Below are 21,882 nucleotides of genomic sequence, written 5' to 3'. Positions count from 1 at the left end.
CCACACGTCTTCCTCCGTGACTCATGGAGGTGCACCTGTTTCTTTTCACCCACCAGTGGGGAGTTAACTGCTACCAACCATTTAATTGCCTTGACCAACCAATAGGTGTCACCATTGTAGCAACAAAAATCCCTCACTGGCTTCCCACATAGAAACAAAGCCAAGAGGTCCTAGGTCTTTGTCATGTGGTGGCTGATAATGCAAACTTGTGTACCCTTCTAGCCCAATTTTACCAGAACTTGGGAGAGATGATGCATTTTATACCACATTTTGCATTAAAGGTACAATAGGGATGCTATAATTAAAGGTCAACATTTTTAACCTCTTTGAAACAACATAATGCACCAGTGGTCCAACAATGGTCTGAAACCACACTAAAAATCCAACCCATCAAAGCACCATTTACAGAACTGCACATGTATTGTATACACATTAGCACACACTTGTACATAGACACATATATCACATCAGGATGCACACAATAGCACACACAAGCACTGCCAAGCTCTCCACCCATTCAGTCAGTCCTGGTATCAGGGGGTGCCTGCTATAGAAGATCCTCTATAGAAGTCTTTTCACTACAGGAATAATTCAGCAGCAAGTAAACTAGTAAAATAAATCTAGGCTAGTAAGTTAGAGATATGAATGAATGAACGAATGACCATTTTCAGGTAAATCTTTGTAGCATAAGATTAATCAAATGATTTAAGTGCCAACAAAATATTAAAATAGTGTAATGATGCATGTTTAGCAACAATATCTATTTGGTTGGCTGTTATAAGTGCATGGCAGCTAATGAGGTTTAAGATATGTATTGTCATGTCTTATTGCCCGGTAATATGACAAAAGGTATAAGATATGTATGGTCATATCTTATCACATGTTAATATCAGTTTTAATGCTGCTGGACTTGTAGCCATGCCACTTTGAAAAGGGCACCACTTATTCGAGAAGCATTTAGCTGCACAGTGACATTATTTGACAACAAAAACAAAGCTCAATATTTTTCTGATTTTAAATGTTTATGTGTTTCCATCCAAACTCTGGGGATACATTATCTGGAGTTTTTAGAAAAAATTGAGCTCCTGTTTTACAGGGATTATACGACTGAGGTGTCCATGTTAGTGAGGTGGCTACCTAGTCCTCAGCCTTAATATTATGATTAAAGATTTAATACACTAAAGGTTTGATAAGGTTAGATGATAGTTGAATAATAAAAGAATGTTCATTGATTAGTAGCAAGTACAGCATCTGCCTGTGAAAAGACTACTGGCTCTGTTGTGTTAATAATTGTACAGTGTTGTTAAATTGTATTTCTGTTCTGCACCAGAGAGTGAGCTCAGCTCTGTTTCAGTTGAGTCCTCACAGGGAATATTCAGACAGTGGTTACCAATGTTCCTTCAAGACAAAAGAGAAACATACTGAGTTCCTGTTAAACTAAGTACTTAATAATGAGACACACAGTGTGACCTCATAACAGCCCCTAAATTTGGCAATTTCCATATTTTCTAGGAGGTATATTGTAAATCTGCCTGTCAAACTTCATAGTGCTCAATAACACATCATCAGCAAACCAACAGTGTCAATGCCGTATATGGGCTGAATGTCAAAAAAATCTATTAGCCAATGAGAATGAGGTTTTGTGACTCAAGAGTGCGCACAAGCATGAAAGTAAGCATGTTTTGCATGTATGTTATAATGAAACCTTAAGTAAAGCATTTAAGGATACAACAGGAAAGGGTCATTGTGTGGAGTCTCTAGATATGCCTCTGTGAGAAAGGGATACTTACTTTGCTTTTTCACTCCTCCAATACAGTGTTTTTTGCACATAATCATTGGGTATCACTGACTAAATATTCTGTGACTGAACTATTTCATCCAAAGAAGGAAACAGCTGAACCCACCAAATCAAGAGCTGAACATGTAGTTTAAATTCTTGAGTCGGGAGCTCAGGTCTGTCTCCACACGGATGGAAATGAAACAGAATTGTCCCAGCTCTTGGTGTAATCTGCATGTTATTGTGAATCTCTTTGTGTCAGTGGTTTTTGTGTGTCTTGTCCCCCACTCCCATTCCCCCCACGGCTCAGGGTCCCATCTCACTCGGGTCTAATCTTGCAGGGTAACTTGTCATTTTCTCAGCAGCCACAGACTTGACGGTGGGCAAAATCTACGCCGCCATGATGATCATGGAATACTACCGGCAGAGCAAGACGAAAAAGCTGCAGGCCATGCGAGAGGAACAGGTAGACTCCATTCCAGAGATATTCCCGAACCCGGAAAGACCATATTTCCTCCCCCCCTTTTCTCTTCTTCCTCCTCCTGGCCCTCTTTTTTTGATACCACCTTTACCGGCCCTTGGACTGAATCGTGCATTTATTCTCCCAAATATGGATTTAAAAGTATAAGAAACATGTCTTATACATTTAAATCCTATATGGACTCCCAGCTACACTCCAAACTCCTTCTTCCTCAGGCTTTACCTACCAGCTTCCCTAAATCTTACCTCCCTCTCAACCTGTGCTGTACCCTTTTATAAGCATGCTACCTTCAAATCAGCGTCCTTTTTCTAGCACCTTGTTGCCCCCTTGGCCAGCCGCATTCCTTTTACCGTGCTTGCCCACAGTTACCTAGCTGTTTTACTTTCTCCAACTAGCAAGCAACCTTTCCCTTCCCACTGCTTCAAGTTTTCCTTATCTTCTCACCATGGGCTGTTTGATCTTGGTGAGGAGAATTGGGTGTTAAGAAGGTTTACGGAATTACAACTACTGTATGCTTTTTGTTGTTGATGATGTTCTGAACAACGATGATGATACCACATGGCCTTACCTTCTGCTCCCTGTCAGTGCTCTTCCCCTCCTGTCGATGAATGCCTTTGAGATGCACTCGCTCCCTCTGTCTCTGTATTTTCAGTCCACATATTGGACATGTGGAAACATCTCTCCAGTCACGTAATACTTTCCATTTGGTCCTGCAATATCATCCCCTTGGTTTTGAACCTTAATTTTTTAATCATAACCAACACCACAATAGGACAAACTCCAAATCTCATGTAATGGGGGGGGGTCAACCTCGTCCATGTTGACACCTCAATCAAAACATGTTTCTTGAGGCAGGATTTTGCAGACTGGAGAAAGGCATTGGTGAATGGAGAGTATGTTAGTCTGTTTTCTTTTTGACAGTACACCCCTGTAAATACAGTATGCGTTGGTATGTTCCTGAATGCAGCCATCCCATTGGACTGAACGGACAGGTCCATACAGGCTTTCTCAACATCAGCAGTGCACAAGGACTTTAACCAGTCTGTGTGTCTGTCTGTTTGTTCGTCCATCTCTACAGTACGCCATTTCATTCTTCTCCTCCGTTTCAAATTATGCCCTTGCTATTAATTCCCTACCACCTTAAAGGAAAAATCCACCCGAAAACATTACAGCTCTGATATAAAGAAACCTTGCTGAATGGTGTTTTTTTTCTCTTTGTCATGTGGATAGTATCAATCATAGATAATGTCCAGTGCAGCTCCAATGCAGTTCAATAGCAGAATATTTCTTTGTCAAAATCAAAGACCAAGAGTATCTTTGTTGGCCAATCAATTTCAACAGTCCAGCTAGAAAAAATCCATCACATTCGCCCCAAACTTGTGGATTTATATAGTATAGAGTATAGATATTCTGTAGAGTTGCATAGTTGGAGGAGCTATTTTAGCTGGCCGTGGTTTTGAAAGGAAATGTCCCATTAATTTTTCTCATAGACAACGTTGCATGACTCACAGCTGGAGCACTTTTATGGCTTGGATCAGCATGAAACTCTCCTAATTGAATCATCAGTACAAAAGATTAACAACTGTATAGAAAATATCTTGTTTACTGTCAAAAAGTCAAAAGTACAAGACTCTGTACATAAAAATCTTCAAGTAAAAGTTAACTACAACTACTCAACTACGACATTTCAGCAAGAAATAGCCAAGATCCATATCCAAAGATTACGGTGTTAAGAAAACTGATTTTACAGCTTCAGCATAAATCTGTTCACTTTTGGGTGAATTCAGCAACTCTTGCGCTGTGTTTCATTTACAACTGCAATTACAAAGCATTTTGAATTCATTACCACTCTGATTCATGCCTCTGACTGGCTTCTCCATAGCAACAGCGGCCAAGTATTGTAGTTTTTTTAGCCATTTGCCATGCCAAAATGATGTACCAAACATGATTTCTCAAACTTTTAGGGTCATTACATTAGCTGGGAGAGTCATTCCTTTCTATGTTTAAGTAATGTTGAGGATATTGTTCAAAGAACATTTTGAAATGGGAATACAGAATTGGGGAAAAACACTCCATGAACCAGTGACTTGTCCAATTTTGCAACTCTAATTTGGAGGTAAAAAAACAAAAACAAATGAAAGACAAGATAGTTTTATTTCTTCTAAATTATGGAGATAATTTAGTGAAATGGGCTGTAGAAATGTTGCCAGCCAAAGACACCAAGATTAGGAACATTTTGAATAAGGAAATTGTGCGCAAAAATGTTCATATTGGCACTTCCCAAATTGAAAGCAAAAAGTAAAAATTCTCTAACTGAACTAAAGAGAAGTGGGAACAGCAAGACAGAAACACCTTTAATCCCAATAACTCCTGGAATACACTTTGCTGATATGTAGCGGTGTAAGAGAAGTAGACGGTGGATATTTTCTTTAATTCTTATTTTTTTGTGTCATTTGTTTGTCTCTCTCCTCCTTGGTTCCTCCCTTCTCTCTTATTACTGTACATGCATCATTTCAAGTGGTTGTCTCAACTGTCTACAGCATTTGCTGATTTGTGATTGTGTGTATATCGTTTTTGGTGTTTTCCTCTCTCCATTTTGGAGTCTGTAGTCCCTTGTTTCTGTCTTCCATGCCGTCTCTGTCATTCTGACGCTCTCCCTTTATTCCTCCAGGAAGAGATGGGACCTTGACTTATCAAGCTCTCCCTATTTGGTCAATCCAGGTTGATTGTCACCAAGTTGCTCTAACCAAGACCATTCTCTCCAATCTATATGTTCATGTATCTGTCTGTCTGCTGTGGTGGTTGGTGGGATGTTGAGTGGAGGTTCCTGTGACCAGTGGTTCTGTATGTCATCAGTTATTTCTGGGACCATTCATTGATACATATGCCACTGCTGCAATATTATACCATTAAAGTCAGTGTTCAGTTTCTGTGTTCACCATAATCACGGTCGCTAATCAGTGCCAAACCAGACTGTTCAGAGACAAACCATTCCCCTCCTCAGCACAGGAAACAATGATAATTGTGATAATTGGACAGGATTTTACAAACTTCTGACAGGCTTTTAATGGGCAGCAGTTTAAAAGCTTTCTGCCTAATCAGTTGTGCTACAAGTAAAGGAGGAAACTGAAGATTTTTAGTTGACGTTACTCAGCCGGTGGCTGTCTTATTGGAGGTGTTTATAACTAATGCTAACTGCTAACTAAATGTCTGGACAAACAACTTATCATTCTCAACAAATATTAACAGTGATGGTTAATTACTGTACTTTTTTTAAGGGAACTGGTCATCAAGGCATTAATTATCATTTTAGCCAAAGTTTTAATCAAACCACTGCTGCCCTGCTGTGAATAGCCTAAATCTGATCATATTACAAGCTAACTTATTCAATAGAGGCGAGTGTTAGCACAGTAGTTTGTTGGCTAACGGCACTGTCACAACCATTTACTGAACACTCACAAGAACCCAAATTCAGAAATAAATCTCAAGTCCAAGTTTAACTTTATCATCCAAAAAGCAAATTTGCTTGGTAGGAGGTGCAAAATATCCATATTCAGTCAGCTACAATAGAAGATCCACACAAAAAAAACTCACAAGGTAGAGCTATAATGTGGTTTAAAAGTGTAACATAAAAATAAACTAAAATATATGGCAATAAAACATTTTAAGATAATTATAAGTAATGCAACTGTGCCAGTAGCCATTGTTGCACATGCCATATATGGTTGTCTACCACATCAGACAAATAAATTACTTATATAACCAGTCATTCAAAAGCTTTGTTTGATGACAAATCTGTGTAAGTGTTAGATGGTTATTGGGTTTTTTTCCATTTACATGTAGCAAATGTCTAAGAAAGTTAGCCTCTTGTCCAGCAGATCAGTCTTGTGTGTCTGAGGTGTGGTCATGCGTCTGTTTCTGAACAGGCCTCGATCCATCCTGCGCTCATTTAGCATTCAGCCTTTAATTTCCAGGTTGTGGATGGACATGACACATTCAGTATCAGTCATAAACTGTCGCTGCCCAGCCATTCCTGAGAGGACTCCATTATCCAGGATCTCCTGGGAGGACAGCTGACTGACCTCTAGCCTGTCTGATAGAAGCAGAAGATGCTTTTTAATACAACTGGTTCAGGATCAGATGTCCACTTCCCACAAAATGGCATATTACTCAAAAATTTTGGCAGATGAAGGCTCGCACGGATTGTCAAAAGATGATTTTTTGAGTAAAATGTCTCTTTAATGATGTGTTTCATGAGTATGGTGATCTGGTCCAAGACCTGTGATTCAAGAGCAATCTTATCTCAAATGCCTAAGGTAGAAGTTCCCCTCTGACACAGATCTGAGATCAGCCTTCCCTCCCTGAACATCAAGCCAAACTGATATGAAGGAAATAGTCAGCATTGCTACATTGTCCATTTAAAAGGTAGTTCAGAGTCGATGGCAAATCCCAGATCAGTAGTCTGGCAGGGAACTTTACCTTGGATACCCACAGCCATGTGCTTGCCAATGGCGCCCCCGTGTGGGTGCATGATGCGAGTGCATCCTGTGTTTGTGTCCTGTGTCTGCCCCCTGAGTGTGCCTGATGCCAGCCTGCAGGCCATGTCGTGTATCTCACACAGAACCGAACGCCATTAATGTTTCAGCGCATGGAGCCACCCTCTGAGGGAGGGGGCACTGATGGCCAGGGGGGACAGGGCCTGAATGGCCTCCCCAGCACCCAGCCGGACAACGTCAACAGCATGTGAGTAGACTGGGGAGGGACAGTAACCTATGTGTTAGGCATGGAAACACGTGAATTCACAAAGGACACTTATATTCTATATACAGTACATGCAGTATTCAGACAGACTGTGCATCAGGGTAAGAATGTAACATTTTCTTCCCAGATCTGGTTCAAGGACATGAAACATTAAATGTCATATATTATTCTTGTAAAATATATCAGCGAAAGTTACCTCTAAGACCAGTTCATCCTCCACACCTCAGTGGCAGAATTTAATATGATTTTAGATGCAGTTTGTAGATGCAGTGGTTATTGTGTCGCACAAAACATTTCCAAATGTCTCAGGTTAAATGTTTGTCCGTTGCCTAGAACCCAACAAAACTAATCCCTGATTAGAAATTATCTACAGTGGGTGACAGGGTTACATTGATAAAAAAAAAGGGTATTTAGGGTCAGGTTTTCTCTAAAACAAACATTAAAAGAAAAGTCAGCTGTGAATAATGAATTGAATTTTAGGCTTAAATCTGAATGAACTGGTTCAATGATGTGTATGATTATACCAACCATCATACATACAAAACAGTACAGTACATACTGACTCTGCATCGCTTTGTTGTTCTTAATTGTAATTTTTTGCCAGCTTAGCTTTAGGTTTCTTTGACCAAGTTTTTCAGAGATGTTTTTGGTCTTTTCTCTTGTTATGTGTCGGAGTGTGTATGTTTTTCTGTTGTCCATTTCAGAAGTCTTACTCAACATTGTGTGACTGTCACTAATGTGGGCAAATAAAATGTCCCTCAGAAAACGTACTGTTTATCAGGCCAGCCAACGTGAAATGGTTTGAATGGCTGTATTTGAATGTAAAAGAGACTGCAAAACCATCTGTGTGTTACTATGTGTATTCTCATGGTCTCTTTTCTGTCAATAAGTCAAGTTGTCTGTTGTTCAGCCCAGTATAGTCCCTTAATTTAAAGCTTAATTTTTTTTAGGTTATATAACAAGCTATTTTTCAGCAGGTATTAATGAGAAATGAAAATCTCATCTCTGCCTTACTGTAACAATCATTTTAATAAATATGATTTAATCTTTAAGAGGTGCAAGAGATCCTTTGGAAGTGGAGTTGAATGAAACTATAGTAGAAACTATGAATGGTCAAAGATACCCTCTGGCTATTAGTTTGCGAAACATTTCAAGGTCTGCCGTAATTTGTAACCCTCTGACGTGTGTCTGTGTGGGTGTCAGACCTCCCGAAGGCGGCATGACTGAGAGCCAGTCGTGGGTGACGGCCAAAGCCCAGGAAATGTTCCGAAAGACGGGTAACTGGAGCCCCGATAGACCCTACCCTGACGATCTCCACGACAACCGGCACAACCCACAGGTATGATGAGCACAAACACACATGTCGTCACCTTGGTAGCACGCCAATTCAAGCCCAACTAACCACCTTGCTGGTTACTTTATGTTCAGGTGACGGTAGACGTGCATAATCGATTATCAATGAGGTCAAGGGATCAGCGAGTACTTTGTTAGTAAAAAATATAAAAGACGCCGGTGGGAAACACTGCTCAGGATTCCTGCTGTTGCAATAAAAACCTCTTTAAAGCATCACACCTCACAATTTATTGTAAATTGTGAGCTTAAATGCAAGAGCACAACCTTTCCACAGACAATAAAACCCAGTGTTGTAAACCCCCCTGATTTTCTGTGCTTCCTCAGGTAAGTGGTTTATTTCAAATGATCTTTTCTGATTCATATCTAACCTCTAAAATGGTTGGATGGGCATGTCAGGGCTAGACCCCAATCCAGTTTCTCGCCTCTGATTTGAAGCAATTTGTCAACTGCAGAGGAATTCCTGAACTAATGACTCAGTTTAAGTGTTTTTGAGTGTCCTTTTGAGAACTAATTAGTCCGAAATGCACTCTGTCATCCCTGACACCAAGTTGTGAGCCACTTCCGATAAACTGGAAGAAGTTTAAAGAAGCAGTCCTTTCTGTATCTGAAGTGCTTGGATGTTGCCGCTGCCAGCGGACAAGACTGTAGTGTCACCCTCTTCTTCTCTTCTTGATCTCTTTTTCTTTCAAATGTCCCTCTATCTGTTTTTTCTCTTTCTTCATCTACCTCCTCCAAGTCCACGTCTCCTGTATCTTCCTCATCTTATCATCTTCCTATTCCTTGATCCTCTTCTGATTCCTCGTCTGTTTCCCTCTGCAACCTCCTCTCCTCCGAAAGTCAATAGCTTGGAGTTGGTAGATGTGTTTTGTGATGTACACCTTTTCCTCCTCACTGCCCCTTACTTTCGCTTGTCTGTTGGGACGTCCCTACTCTCCAGCCCCTCATCTCTTGTCTCCAATCCTATGACCAACGTATAAAGGTGTACATGGATTGGAAAGTCTTTGGAAGTAAGAGTCGACATTTGAAAATAAATTTGCTTTTTTAGTTATTTCCCTGCTCCAATTTTGGATTCATTGATGGCAGTTTGTTAGCTAGAAAAACATTGTGTCCAAAGAAGCTTTTAGCGATACTCAGGTTTTAGTGTTGGGATACTTTGCGCCACAATCCAGGATTTCAGAGACCCAACTCAGAGCATAATTATAAGTAAGGCAGAGTAACTAACCCACAAACTGTGGCCATAGAGGATGTTAGGCAATGCCATCTTAAATCCAAGAGAAAACATTGGTTGCAACAGTTAATTTATGCAACAATTTGCATAAATTAAGACAGACTTGTAGTTATTTATGCCTGAAATTGAAAAATTCTTGATAAATCGTTGACTTTATTTCATGCCCCCCTCCCACCTCCGCTAGCTCCTACCTCAATCAGTTGATGACCCCTCCGCCTGCCAGAGTCCCCTCTCTCAGCAGACAGTGGTCACGCCCCCCTCTCGTTGTGTTTTACAGACGGTAGAGATGAGGGAGATGGGGCGGGACGGGTACTCCGACACTGAGCCCTATCACCCAATGGATGGGCATGGGCGGACCCTCTCCATGCCCCGCCTCTCGGCAGACAACCAAGTGAGCACCTTCATCCCACCATCATCACTAGCATCACCATCATTATCATCACTGTCCATTATTATACCTGTTAGCAGTGAGGACAGTTGAAGTGGATTTAAAAAAGTCTTTCCTTGCATCCTAAAGAGATGAGATTTTTTTTTAAATGTCAAATGTACAGATATGAAAACGTATATCGATTGATATGTTTTTGGCATTTTTTCTTACAAAAAAATGCAGTTTGATACATTATTTCTGTATTTCTCTCTTTATTCGATATATTTTTTCTTATCTGGTGTTATTGTTTTGATATACTAATGCATATAACATTAGTATAACAATGTTTCTAATACAGAGATTATATTCATAGAACGTTTTGATGCAAAGAAGCAAAGAGACTTTTGGAAATTCACCTCCGTTTGTCTGGTCTCCCCGTTTGTTTTCCCTCCTTCCCCTTCACCTCCCCTCCACCTCCTCCCTCCCTCACTCTCACCTTCCACTCCTCCAGCAGTAAAGCAAACCGTGTCGGAGGGCTGGATAAGTGTTCTAGATGTATATTCAAATATATATCTAGAAGACCTATATTAATAGAATATTTTGTCCCTTCCAACCTTATCTTCTTCCCTAACCCATTTCCATTAAATCCTTGGTGTGTCTGTCCTGTGTAAACTGTGGCCAGAGTTAGTGTCACTCTTCTGCGATGAAAATGAGAAAATACCCATAAGTGATAAGTACATTCATAAGTGTGATGCTAAAGCGTTTCTGTAGCATTTAAAGCACAAATTCAACCACATTGTGCCCAAATTGGGCAACTTAAGTATAAAGTCATATATAAAGTACATAAAGTTTAGGTTGTCAAATCAAATTATATGTGTGTGTGTGTGTGTGTTTGTGTGTCTGAGAGAGAGAGAGAGAGAGAGAGAGAGAGAGGTGTGGTAGAAGTTCCTGTGGATGATGTTGCGCTCAAAATTTCTCCTGCAGTTTTGGTACTTTTAGCAGACGCTATGCACTTGAGAATGTGACAGGGTGCTTGCCAACAATTTTTGGTTAACCTTAACAGACCATGTCCATATCTGGATGTTAGGATCATAATTTTACAGGTAAACTTTTGTATACAAATTTTTAAAAAAGGTGACATATATGAAGAAAGTGAGAAAAGGAAACCCTGGTGATTACATCTTGCAGACTAAAAACACAAACTATTTTATTTTTCAATTGCTCCATGCTTACAAATTAGATTTCAAATCTTGCATTGCAGATTGTTTACTAGTCTGCTAAGTTTCTTTTGTGCTGGCTTTGTATTTTTTATCATTAATGAACTTGCACAACCTTTTTTGTGCGTCTGTTACATAAAAATAACAATGGGTGCGTTAAAAAAATGTTGGTAAAGCTGTTCAGAACATGTGAAGTTTGCTGTGAAGCCTCTGGCTGCAGTTATACACACACGTTCATGCATATAAGCCCGGCCATACTCCCAACATGTCCATCGAGTCACATTGCTCTCACTTTGGTATGTTGGTTACTCCATGGTGTGCTGCTTCTGAATGTTCATTTAGAGGATGAGGAAGGAGTGTATAAGAGGACTGTGGTACAGAGAAGGTGTCCGTTTGTTTTCTAGTCATTCTTAGGATTTTAAGTTCCTAACAAATCAGATTTTGAGTGTAAACTCTGCAGCTTGTACTGCTTTTTTCTTAATCAATGATTAATCTGAAAAGATATGCAACCAATTATTAGACATTACAACATTGTGTAGGTTTATTTTAACTTCTTGTCCTCTAAAATATATGTAAATACACTCAAATTGAAGCTGAAAGTTTACCTTCATACTGTAGTCATTGTTTAAATCAAATATGTTATACGCTGCAGTCCAGAGCCGTCATGGCAAAAAAAAGTAGAATCCACTCACTGTCGTCTGCTCCCACAATGTTTCTTTTATTTTTCTGTTGCTGCGCCTGAAGATCTGATTGCAACAGTTAAAAAAAAAAGAAAGAACATTTGTGGGAGCAGAGAACAGTGTGGAGATTCTACTTTTTGCATGATGTCTCCTTTTTAGTTCAGCACCTGTTGGAGAGTTTTTTGTGTTTCTTTTTATCTCTACTGTAAAACAAAGCCAACACAACAAAAATTATTTAATACTGCTTATACTCAAAGTCTGCACTGATCGCACCCTTTCTGTATTTATATTTTCAAGTTTTTCAATTGTCCCAATCTTGAAATCTCCACCCAGTTAGTACTCCATGTTCAGTAAAAAAAAAACCTAACACAAGTTTGGTGCATGTAGTTTTGAGCCTTGTTACTCCTCCAGTAACTATCCTGGTTCATACAGTACAAGTCTTGGTGTTTATGTAATATAATAATTAAATTATAATATTAACATAAAGACAGGTGCTGTGGGAGTGTAGAAAATGTCCAATGTGAATGTATGTGTTTACCTATAAGTGTGTGTGTGTGTTTACCTATAAGTGTGTGTGTCTGTGTGTGTGTGTGTTTGCCTATAAGTGTGTGTGTCTGTACACTGTTACTTACTGTCTTCTAACACTGCTCTGCCTTACAGAGAGCTCACGCTGCTTCGGTAAGTGTGTGTATGAGTGATTGTGTGTGTCTGTTTGTGTGTGTGTGTGTGTGTGTGTGTGTGTGTGTGTGTGTGTGTGTGTGTGTGTGTGTGTGTGTGTGTGGATGCACATGCGTCTTATATTGTCCTCTGTCCTCTCACTCGCACACCCACCTCGCTCTTCTGTGTGCACATTGGCCTTCCTTCGATTAACTGGTTCTCCCTCTCTTTCTCCTTCTTCATGACTTTTGTACTTTTTCTCTTCTCCTTTTCTCACTACCTTCTTCTGTCCCTCTCATCTTTTCTCCCTCTCCCTCTATTTTCTCCTCCCGTCCTTCCCAAAACCTATTTATCTCCCCAAAATAATCTTCTTATCCTCCCTGTCCTTCTCTATCTCTGTCATGGTTTCTCATTCCTTCTATCTGTGTGTTTGTTTCTGTTTCTGTCTCTTTCTCTTTCTCTTTCTCGATTCTCTTCGGTCCTGGTGACTATGCTACATTGGGCCTATGCTCTGTCTGTGTGTGTATGTGTGTGTGTGTGTGTGTGTGAGTGTGTGAGTGTGTGCGTGTGTGTGTGTATGTGTGTGTGTGTTTGTGTGCTACACTGCTCTGCTCTACGTATCATCTCTGTGTTTGCCTGCTCTGCAGCGGAGGAGACACAGGCCTCGCGGAAATAACCTCAGTGTATGTACCGCTCTCTCTCTCTCTCTCTCTCTCTCTCTCTCTTTCTTTCTCTGTCTCCTCCCTTTTCCTTCTTTCTCAATTATTTCTCAAATTGATCGGCATCAAATTGTAGTTGGTGTTTGTTTTGCCTTACATCGGCTGCTAATTTAGGTGGGGTTGAACTGCAGTCGGACTGTTCAGGTGATGTTAGTTGGACGGTGTCACAACCCCCATCCATCTGGCAATCCTTAAGATTTTTGTTATATCACATTTTAGATACTTTTTATTGACAGTATCTTTTTTTCATCAATAGTAATTCAACATATCTGCATACATATGTGTAATGCATAGTGCACAGTGTCTGTTTTACCTGTCCTGGTGTTTTTTATCAGGGACGGGTGCTACAAATTAGCTTCAGCTAGACGTCCTGTATAGGGGAAGATGCACATCAGTGCAGTCTGATTTTTGTTGATGTGTAAAAATGAATAAAAGACACAAGTACTAAGATCTCTGGAAGACATTACATCATGTTTTAATGAGAGGATATAAAACCAACTCATCCTCTGATGATGCTACCAGCTTATTTGATGAGCGCTCAGGAAGAGTTTGCTGCCCCCTCATGGACAATACATGTGTCAATTCAAACATTGTTCTGGGATCTGTGCTGCTCCTACCACCAGTAACCAAAGTCATCACTTAAACAATTATGACTGAAACTTTGACATAAATGGGTTTGTGTGACCCAGACCTGGACCAGACCTGGATCTGTCTCACTTCTACCTACCAAATCCCAATTTACACCTAAATTTTCTTAGTCTCCATCCACCCTGTCCATACTTGGATCAAGTATTATTTATAAAGCACTTTTTATGTCTTGTTTAGCCTGCTTTAAAGACAATAATTCCTGAAACGTTTTGACAGGCATGTGAAACTTCTTGGAAGTCAATGCACTGTGCTTTTGTGCAACTTAAAAGTTAACCAGACATCATCTGAGTTGTTACTGCAGTGAACCCCTCCCATCTGGTGCTCAAAGCTCTTTTAATCAAGCACCATGGCGTAATTGCCTCTATTGGGATCTACTTTGGTTTACCTCTCCCTTTTTTCTATCTTCTTACCCTGTCAGCTTTTCTGTGAGCTCTTCTAGTCTCTTTCTGTCTTTCTTTCTCCTGCCTTTTCCCCATCTCTCCTTCCTCCCTCTGCTTGTGTTGCGGTTTCTCTGCTCTCCCTTGTTTGTTCCTCTGTGACGGGTTTTCCCCTGGAGTCGTGCTTGTATGCAGCGTGTGCGTGTGTGTATGTTCCTCTGTACGCGTGTTACATGTGTGTTTCAGTCTGTTGCATCGCTGCAGACCGGGTCAACAGTGTATGACAAAAGCATGGACTGGCCTGATGTGGGACTGTTGGCCTGTGCGGGAGGGGATTGGCAGCGTGCCGGCATGTCATTAGTCATGCATGACGTGGCAGAGCCCTGTCTCGCCGTGGAAGTGTTGTACCAATGAGGGGAAATGTTGCTTCAGCAAAACGCTGGCATTAAGTGGTCTGTAAGGTGGAGTGAAAGTTTGAGAAGTTGAGAGCTCATTAAATGGATGTGGATGTGTCGCGCTCAGCATTTCTGAGTGTCTAAAGTTGGATGACATACTTTTTTTGTCACTTCTCTACATGTCTCAACTTGGGATGTAATTTGGATACACAGATCACCAGGGTCACAATTCAATGTTATTTTTAGTCATATCTGAGTGAAGATGTTAATAAAAATATATATTTTTCTAATATAAAATGGCAAACATAATAAGAGTGGATCAGGCAGGTTTTTCTTGTTTTTTTCAGTGTTTATGCTCTTTCAAATACAACTTCAAAAATAAATTCATCCACAAATAAGCCTGAAATATACAACTATCTGTCTGGAAAAGTCATTTTGGTATAAAGGCTACAATCTGAACTGTAGGTCATGTGACCCGCTCAAGTCCAAAAAGCTTTAAAATAATAAGAAAATGCACAAGTTACTCTTTGCGTTATAACAATTTGAACGGATAGCATATGTGCTAAATATCTAAAAACATGGAAGCCTGAAAATTAAGTGTTGTTCATGTGAAAAGTTATTACATCCCTTGTTATTCATGCAAGAGGAGGGGTTGTTGTGTGTAAAAGTAATACACATACATGTGTCGTTCCAAAATAGACACCCAGATTGTTTCAAGCGTGCGTGTGTATGTCGAGCGTGTGCACACATTTAGTAGTGTGCTGCCGGCTATCCAGAGGGCATGCATGGCTTGTGTTAGGCTGCTCAGAGTGTACAGAGTCCGCTGTGAAGTGTGGAGCTCCTCTCAGGACGGTGAATCCTCTTGTGTTTGTCTGAATATTTGTCTGGCCTGCTAGCTTGCAGACTGACGTGTTTGGTCATCAGGGTGATGTGAAGCTTTTTCTGGGGGTTCAGAGCGTCAGCAGGGTCCTGTCCCGGTCAGAAGAGCCTGTTAAAAACCCAGCAAGAAAATCCAACAAGACCAGTACATATGATTTGTAGGTTTTGCTGTGATTTACTGTTAATGAAATCTTATTTGTATTGTCCTGATGCAGCAACAAAGCCACATCATTCTTCAAACAGGTTTTAAAAGTAATAATATTTGACCAAATGCACTAATTTGATGCATTAGATGTCGACACACTTACATTATGCAGGTATAAGAGAGTTAAAATAAACTTATATAACCACATATAACTTTTTTCTGCTGCCCCTGTTGACTAATTTTTTTTTACAGTAACTTCAATTCACAATGCACTTATGTGACAAACAAATTGTCAAACATTTGGGCTACTGCACTGACTATGATCAGGATTTTCAGGATTTTGATTTAGCTGATATGATTCTGTGTAGTCTTATATCCCCAACAGAGTAGAATAATCAGTCGTCAGTGCTGTAGAAATTTTCTGGTTGGGTTTTTTCAGTGCTTTTTGACGAGGGTTTTAGGTTATGGAATGATGGTTTGCCTTATTTGCATGGCTGCCATATTTGATTTATGTCATACTCAGTGTCGGGGAAACAATACATATATGAAATGAAAATGCTCAATGCAAGCAGTTTTTGGACAAAAATGAATAAAAAGAAATGGCATCGTTGTGATGAACAGAGATGCTGATAAGAGGTGCAATTACTATAAATTTCTAAGTCGGTTCCAGCAGAAACAAGATTATGAAAATCCACAAGTTCCCTCCAAATCAGCAAGATTTCATTTTTGCTAATAATCAGCTTTTACAGTCTTCTATAGTATTGGTAATGCAGTAATGTGCTTATTCTTAGTGGTGCTTCTTTGACACTCAACTTGTTATTAAAAGCTTCTGTCTAATTTTATGTACCAAAATTAGCAATACAGCAGGGTGACAAATACTAATAATGCTAATGCTATGTGTCCAATCGTCACCGCCAACCAACCATCAACCATCTGATGTTCTTATGATATACCAACTTTGGGATCGGAAAAAAAAAATATCTTACCAACCTAAGAATGACATAAATGAAATATGGCTTCCATGTGAAAAAGTTCAGTAGACTCCTCTGCCTTGTGCATGTGAGGCATGGTTTCTATGGCCTTCCTTCATGCTTGCTCTTCTCTGTCTCTCTGCCCCTATTTCTCTCTTTCTGTCAGTTCCCAGTTATATCTCTGTCTGTTTCATCTCTCCACGTTTTGGTGGAGAAGCATGGTATTACATTACATGTGCTTGTCGAAAGCTCCATAGTCGGGGATTTCAGCTTCTACTTTTATAGGGCAAGCTATGTGAATGCTGATTCCATCAATTTTTATTGAATCATGCTTGGTTAAATAGTATATTATCATGGTTTGTTTCAGCCAGATGGGTGCAGGTCACCACACAGGGCAACTCAAGAGGCAAAATATGGATATTATCATAACAAAATGCAACCTGTGAATACCTGAATTGCCAAAGTTGGGTTAACTGCTACCCATCTGGTGCACCAAGAAGATTAAAACATAAAACAAGAGTTCTTTGAAGCTGCTGTGTGACCAAAGTCGAATATTGTCATTAAATAGACACATTCACATTCAGGAGATATGACAGACATTCGACCATATGCACCTCTGTAGTGGTGTCATACACTAAAGCTGAGGATGGACTCCACCAGTCAGGAGATATTAAATCTCATTTCTTTTCTCCTCTTTCCCCACCTTTTTATCTCTTTTCTCCTCATCTTATCACTTCCTATCTGTCTGTCCCTCCTCCTCCTCTCTGTATTTCTTCCTCTACGCTTCTCCTTCGACCTCATAGACCATCACAGACACCAGTCCGATGCGTCGCTCCACCTCCAGCCTGGTCCACGGGCGCACAGGCCGGGGTGTGAGGCTGGATGACTACTCCCTGGAGAGGGTGGTGTCCGAGGAGGGGAGGCACGGTGGGGGGCGAAGGCACAGGGACAGGAGTCACCGCGCCTCCCAGCGTTCCCTGACCAGATACACCGACGCTGACACGGGTGAGTCACTCACAGGAGGGTTGTGGCGGTTATCTATACCATACAGAGGAAGTACTTTTAACGCCTACTGATAGATTGAGTATCAGCCTCACATTGTCATTTTTCTTGCTTCTTTTTGGATGGCTGGCTTATTAATTAACTCAGAGGGCCAGGTGTATCAAGTGCTCTTGCAAACACTCACAACTTGTTTTCCCCAGGTGGACAAAAAGTTTGTTAGTGCAAGTTTAAATTTACAGTGGACATTACATTAAACATGTAGTGATGGTGCTTCATTTATTGTAGTGTCTTTTATGTAGATGCAGTGCACATGTACATTGTCATACATTCATATATTGCTGTTTTAGAGCTATTGGACAGTAACTGTCCTGCTCAAGGGCAACTCAATAGCAGTTGTTGAAGCAATTAAGAGCAATCTGTGCTTTTATTGAGCTAAGAGAGCAGAGTTATCACCATATTCACTAAATTTTATGCGAGTCAAGTCTTGGCACAAAGAAGTCCTTGAAAAGAACATTGTGCAAGCAGATAGCCACACTAATTGCAAGTGCAAATTGCATGCTTCAGCTGTAAAACTAATCCAACAAGGCTGCCGCAGTTAAACTCTAAATCCCCTTTATAATTGGAGGGCTCTCTAATCTGATGGAGAATCCTCTCCTCCGCCTCCTGGATGTGGTGGCGATGATGGTGTTTTAAATTACTTTTCTCTGTTTTATATTTGCATTGTTGTAGTTGATAATTGTGTGTATACATGCATTACATTTTTTAAATTGTTTTTAATGTAAATGTGCTTTAAAGGATAGATTCATCATTTTTCCAATCTCTTGCAAAACTATTGTCAGGTGCCCATATGAACTTTGAAACAGGTTTTGCTTGCTGTAAACATTTCTCTTCCTATTACTGGCCAAATTCTGCTAGCTCCCTCCCTCCCAGCATATTTAAAAAATGCAGCAGAGGACAGTGATTGTAGGGGGCGTGGCCTCGTGGCTATACAGTGTGTGACACCGGAGGTAAGGGGACACCAACTGACCACCACTCAGTGTAGCATGAACAAGGATGTAGAGCTGGTAGTCAGAGCTAACCAGCCATGAGCCGCTGCTGTCAGACTCTCCGTGTCTGCGCTGGAAACACAAAGAGTCCGTTGGAGCTTTGACAGGCACTAGAAGCACATTCATGGCCCTTTGTTAAAGTTTCTATGTGGTACCTTTGTTGTAGCTGAGTTACTGGCTCTGCTACGAGGGGCTGTCCGATGTGTGTGTGTCTCTGTGGGGGAGTGAAAGTACGTAGCTGTAGCCCTGCTGTGTGTGTCTCTGGGGGAATGTCAGTTTGAGCCTTTAGGTTGTTAATATTCTATTTTTATATACATTTCATGACGTAGATAAGTCCCAACCGATCAACTCTATAGCTCCATTTCCATCAAAAGTTCTAGGTACTTTAGACCCAGAGGAGTCCCTGTAGTGAAGTCCTGTTTGTGTTTCCCTCGCATCTGAGGAACCAGGTAGATCATGCAAACTAGACCCATGAGGAATTTAAAAATGATGACAGCATTTGAGACACAGTATTAACACACGAGGAAGCAACAAGACAGATTTGTCCTGTTCTCTGTATTTACTGCTGCATGAGTTAGATGTAATGAATGAATGAATGAAAAGGAGAAATGCAGAGGAGGAAAATGAAACTGAAATTAGAGCATCTGTCTCCACAGTATAACATCTGTTGAGTGTTTGATGGTTATTTATTTCTGCTTTAGAATGAAACCGCTGTGAAACAATGCAAAAATAACGCTTTAGTTCTCTTTCACGGCTTTGTTCTCACTACCGCTGCTCCCTCTCATCGCTCGATCACTGCTGCTCACTTGCTCTCTCTCTCTCCTCTGTCCTCCCCTCATCCTAAACTGGTCTTAAATCAATACTAGAGCACTTCCTCGTTTTATGAATTAAGCGTCACACAAGTTGAAGCAGCCATGCTGTGTGTTTGACCAATCAGCGACGGTCATTCCTGCAAAACCTGCCCCCAAAGTTCCTGTACTTTTGGAAAGTATTACCCCCCAAGCAGGGACTTTTTGAGGGGTAAAACAATCTCCCTGAAACTAAATATAGACCCTGGTCCCTCCAGCGGAAACGAAGGTCAAGGAACTGAGTTCCTCAAAAGGTTCTTACTCTCTGGGGAAAGTTCCCACAGTCAAAACACGACTTATGTCGGCATTGGCCTTGCAAGGTTCAGGGCTGATTTAAAACAGTAGGTAGGGTGTTGGGCAATTTCTTAACCCACGAAAAGCCGATCTTTATAGATTTGGTAAGAAATGTCAATATTAACACCAGCACTGATGTGTTTCATCACTGCACAGTCATATCATTTAGTTCACAACTCAAAAACACGTTTAAGTGTGCAGTACCTCTTAACCCTTTAACATCCACCCTTTTTTATAGAATTTGGCCTATTTTGGCATACTCAAATGGAAAAGCTTATAACAGAAGAACTGTAAGGCCATGATGCATGTAGTAGGCTTCATTTGACAAGTAACATCTTCTAGTTTCTGGAAATGTGTTTGTTTAGCATGTGGCTAAAACACAAACAAAACTACACCAGTTCAAATAAGGCTAAAAAAAAAAGTGTTTTTGGTCGTCGTCTATAATGAGTCATATTTGAATAACAATAATTAGGACATGCTTTATGCCAGAACTATGCAGAACACCATAAACCTTCCACATTTTGTCAACCTGTATAAAATTCCAGACCTCTAGGCCTAACCTTATGGGAGCTAAGGAGTTTTTAATTTGTGGTGTCACTGGTGTCCCTGAACCTCTTCAATCATCTCAAATTGGCCCAATTGTACCCATTGCTTTGACTCATTACTGCGTGATGCTACCGCTAACAACTGGCTTAAGCGGGTCACCAGTGACCCAGTGGATGTTAAAAGGTTAAAGAGATCCCCACCAAACGTGCTTACAATGTAATGGACAGCTGAAGCTTCATATCAGCTTCAGATAAACTTTTAAATACATTGCTCATCACTTATATTCACTTCACATACATCACTTATATTGTAAGTGCATTATGAAGGGATCTTCTAATGGTCAGTATGAACAGGAGGAATGATTACAGCAAGAAAATCATGATTCACTGTTCATTTGGGCACCTTACTATTGTTTTAAGACAGACTTGAAAAATTGTGAACCTGTCCTTTAACTCGTTTTAAGTGGCTCTTTTTAGCCTTTTTCAGATATGAAAGAAACAAGGTTTATCAGTGTTACCGTGTGTGTTGCCGTGGTATGAAAAGCTGTTCTAAATTACCATTTGGTATTTTCAAATGTAAACTGAGACATCTTCTTGCTAGGTCTGGGCACAGACCTCAGCACCACCACGCAGTCAGGCGACTTGCCACCCAAGGAGCGTGAGCGGGACCGCGGCAGGACCAAGGACCGTCGTCACCACCATCACCACCACCATCACCACAGCTCCATGGACCAGGAACGTTACGGCCCCGACCGCCACGACTACCCCCACAGGCATCCTCACGACCGCCACTGGTCCCGCTCACCCAGCGAGGGGCCTGATGGACGGGGTCACAGACAGGTGGGCCAAAAAGACACCAAGATCAATGCCAAGGGTCACAAAATATTGGGGACGATTTCTTAATACTGTCTTTCCTGTTTTTTCTTGTTAATTTCACTTGTAGAATCTTTTATATACAGCTTTTTTAGTCAACGCAGGTTGGATTAAAGCCCAAATAGCCTCGAGGATGTTCTGTACTGTCATTATGGATACTTCAGTGCTGACAGTGGTACTTAACATCATACCTGTTACACTCAGTAGGAAAGGCTTTCTTAGGTATTACTCCAAATACTTTCCAGATATCTGACTACTTAAAGTCTAATGAGCTGTGTTTGTAATAGATCAGTATATCTGTTAAATGTTACAGAAGTGATCTTAACCCCTGCCTTTTGTTCACACCTCAGCAGACTGTTTATTTATCCAGTAAGAGTTCACACCAAGTTATTTCACATACACCTACTTATGGATATCAATCTCTCTTTTTTGTGTTATGCTTTTTTCTTTGTCACTGTTTCTCTCTCTGTCCATTTTTCTTCAATGTGACATGTGGCTTCTTGGTGTCAATTTTTTGCCTCATCACTGTTTTTGAATGATTTTCAATGGTGTTTATCTCTACTTTATCTATCTATCTATCTGCCTTTCTATCTTTCTGTCTTATCTGTCTATCTTTCTA

At 40.5% G+C, this 21,882-nt stretch overlaps 1 protein-coding gene across 1 annotated transcript in view; it reads left to right on the top strand.

The window, feature by feature from the left end:
• Nucleotides 1-2,249: 2,249 nt before the first annotated feature.
• The window catches only part of LOC137173480 (voltage-dependent P/Q-type calcium channel subunit alpha-1A-like), a 20,467-nt gene continuing 834 nt past the window's right edge, over nt 2,250-21,882 (top strand). Inside the window, exons 1-5 of the mRNA XM_067578357.1 lie at nt 2,250-7,001; nt 8,223-8,358; nt 9,878-9,991; nt 17,459-17,660; nt 20,992-21,230. Of these exons, the coding sequence (XP_067434458.1) occupies nt 6,895-7,001; nt 8,223-8,358; nt 9,878-9,991; nt 17,459-17,660; nt 20,992-21,230 (798 nt within the window). The 5' untranslated portion in view covers nt 2,250-6,894. The remainder of the gene's footprint in view (nt 7,002-8,222; nt 8,359-9,877; nt 9,992-17,458; nt 17,661-20,991; nt 21,231-21,882) is intronic.

The sequence above is a fragment of the Thunnus thynnus genome, chromosome 3, assembly GCF_963924715.1.
Source record: "Thunnus thynnus chromosome 3, fThuThy2.1, whole genome shotgun sequence".
Classification (NCBI taxonomy): Eukaryota; Metazoa; Chordata; class Actinopteri; order Scombriformes; family Scombridae; genus Thunnus; species Thunnus thynnus.
Note: the sequence above shows the minus strand (reverse complement) of the source record. Positions and strands in the feature narration are given on the sequence as shown.